The following is a 3,032-nucleotide window of genomic DNA, read 5'->3' on the forward strand; positions in this document are numbered from 1 at the left end:
TGGCTCTGGCAGGTGCAGCTGGACTAAAGCAGGTGAGCTGGGGTGGACATCCAACACTGTGCACTAGAGCCTTCTCTGCTCTGCATCTACTCCAGCCAAGCACGTGAGGTGCTTCTACCACTCTCTGCACATATTTACTCTCTTTCCCAACCCCCTGCATCAGCCCCCAGTGCCAGGTCCCTCAGAACCTTGGGAAGTCCTGGAGAACCCGGCCAGTGTCTGAAGACAGAGAGCTTCGGAAACCTGGAGCAACACCAAATCTGAATGTTTGCACATGGCCGATGAGGACCCTGGACCAGCCTCCTGTTTCCAGCCTAGATGTTCAACCTTCCCGCTTCATCTCTTTCAGACCCAGATTCTCCTTGACGCCAAGACCCAACTTCACTGCTGTGACAGAGTTCACCTTTGAAGGCTTTTCCATTTTTGGGTGGCAGCACAGACTCATCCTCTTTGTGGTCTTTTTGGTCTTGTACCTGTTGACCCTCATGAGCAATGCCATCATCTTGATGGTTATCCGCCTCAACCGTCAGCTTCACACACCCATGTACTTCTTCCTGAGTGTCCTGTCCGTTTCTGAGACCTGTTACACCGTGGCCATCATCCCCCAGATATTGTCCAGTCTCCTGAGCCCCCAATAAGCCATCTCCGTTCCAGACTGTACCACTCAGCTCTTCTTCTACCTCACCTTCGGCATCAACAACTGCTTCCTGCTCACGGCCATGGGGTACGACCGCTATGTGGCCATCTGCAACCCCCTACGGTACTCGGTCATCATGGGCAAAAAGACCTGTATACAGTTGGCAGGTGGATCCTGGAGCATTGGCCTGAGCACAGCCATCATTGAGGTGTCTTCTGTGTTCAGCCTGGCCTTCTATGAAGCCAACATCATCTCCCACTTCTTCTGTGACATCCAGCCCCTAATGAAGTTGGCCTGTGCTGACACCACCATCAAAGAATTTATTACTTTGCTCATCAGTCTGTACGTCCTTGTTCTGCCCATGGTGCTGATTTTCATCTATGTCCCGACGGTCTCCACCATCCTCAAGATAGCATCTGCTGAGGGCCGGAAAAAGGCTTTTGCTACCTGCGCCTCCCACCTCATTGTGGTCATCGTCCACTATGGCTGTACCTCCTTCATCTGCCTCAAACCCAAATCCCAAAATTCCCTGCAGGACAGACTCATCTCCGTGACCTACATGGTTGTCACCCCCCTACTGAGCCCTGTTGTATACAGCCTGAGGAACAAAGAGGTCAAGGATGTCTTGCTCAGAGCTTTAGGCAAAAAGCCCCTCTCTTAGGTGCTGGCAGTCTCCATAAAACTAACAGTTTGCTGAAGGGGTGCAGTGAGGGAGCCTGTCAGCTAAGAGGCACCAGGTACCTGGTCTAGGCAACAACTGGAGAGGAGGGGGATAGGGTAAAACAAGGAAGGAAAAGAATAAGAGATGGAGGGATGTCCTAAGACCAATAGATGGGCTTACCAGGCTTGGTGAAAACCAAGTAAGAGAAAGACTATTCAGGAGCTGTACTATCAGGTTAGACCTTGTTCCTTTTACCCTTGGCATAAGGGACAGTGAGCTAGTAGTGAGGATGGGAAAAATATATAGTATCTATCACAGGAATTTGTGGACTCGGAACCTGGCCTCAGCATGAAAACCAGGAGCACTGAAATAACAAGTGTTCTCCATTATTTACACATAACACTTTCTAGGCTATATTTCATATGACAGTAAAAAAAAAAAAAAAAAAAAAATCACTCCATTCATTTACCGTGAGCCTCCTCCTACCTGTGTGGACCCTAGACAGCGAGGTCAGACACAGGCTTTGATTGCCAGCTGAAAAATTGGTTGAGAAGCATAAAGCAAAAACCGTAAAAGTCGCTTCCTGGATATTGAGGGTTGCAGAAGAGCCCCCATTTTTCACATCCCATCCCCCCTCGTCCCTGGACATCTGGGTGATTTAAGGAACTCCGGCTGCTCTGCCCGGGTCTCCGCCGTGGGCTGGCACCCCCACCCCGGCCGACACAGATGCAGGAGTGCCCACCGCTCCTAGCCGCCCCCCCAGCCCTGTTCTGGACAATCACCACAGGCTGAAAGGAGGCTTTCTCAGGGGGGAACCATACCCCACTCCCACCCGGGAGGTACAAAAAGCCACCCACCATGCCTCAAGGTGGGACTAACTCTAGAGTGTTCCATCAGATCAGGCTGCAGGGAGACTGGGACTGAGACGACATCCTGGCTGACCTCTACCCCATCCCACCTGCTTCCCTCACTCCATTTTCTGAGTGTACACCCTCCGTCTCCCGCACGGGGGCAGGGGCAGGTTCTGCTTCAGGTCACCTGACCCATGTCGGGGTGCCCCTATCTATCGGGCAATCACTCCGGGTCCACTGCTTGGGCGGTATCTCTGCTTCTGATGCACCTAGAACAGTGCTTGGCACAGAGCAGCTGCTCAGTAGTTAGAACAAAAAGGACGAAAAGGAGAGAAAGAGGACAGCTATGGGCAACTAAACTACCACTGACAACAGCAGACAGCTCTCTTCTCCCTCTTTTCCTTTTATTACCAGATGACTTTCGGGTTCTTTGTCCCCACTTGCGACAGCCCTTTTGGTACATTTATTGACTGCATCCTACACAGCCAGCATTAATTTAAGCACTTTTTTAATCCTATTAATCTAGGAGGTACATATTTTATTAAACTTATTTTACAGATGAGAAACCTAAAGCCTGAAAAGAAAGTAAATTCCTCAAGGTCACAGATCTAGTATGTGGAACCTAATCAGGACCCAAAAATAGGCAATCCAGCCCCAGAGTCTGTAGCTGCATTATGGGCTCATGATGATTATTTTAACCAGCTCTTCTCCTTTAAAATAATTGTAGAAAGAGCTCCATACATTGTGGATTTACACATAGCTCAAATCCTGCTAGAACATCCTTGGGTCTTGGAAATAAGTCTGAAAGTTCAGAAATTACATAATGTAATATGCTTCTCCCTTGAAAACCTTGGTGCATCCTTTCCCCACTCAGCACAGCCCT

At 49.6% G+C, this 3,032-nt stretch overlaps 1 protein-coding gene across 1 annotated transcript; it reads left to right on the forward strand.

Moving 5' to 3' along the window:
* Positions 1 to 281: 281 nt before the first annotated feature.
* LOC110573430 (olfactory receptor 10J4-like) lies at positions 282 to 1,298 on the forward strand. Its single transcript, XM_021681926.1, is given in 1 exon segment — positions 282 to 1,298. A coding segment is annotated over 1 exon segment (1,017 nt).
* Positions 1,299 to 3,032: the final 1,734 nt, after the last annotated feature.

The sequence above is a fragment of the Neomonachus schauinslandi genome, chromosome 6 (assembly GCF_002201575.2).
Source record: "Neomonachus schauinslandi chromosome 6, ASM220157v2, whole genome shotgun sequence".
NCBI classification, from domain to species: Eukaryota; Metazoa; Chordata; class Mammalia; order Carnivora; family Phocidae; genus Neomonachus; species Neomonachus schauinslandi.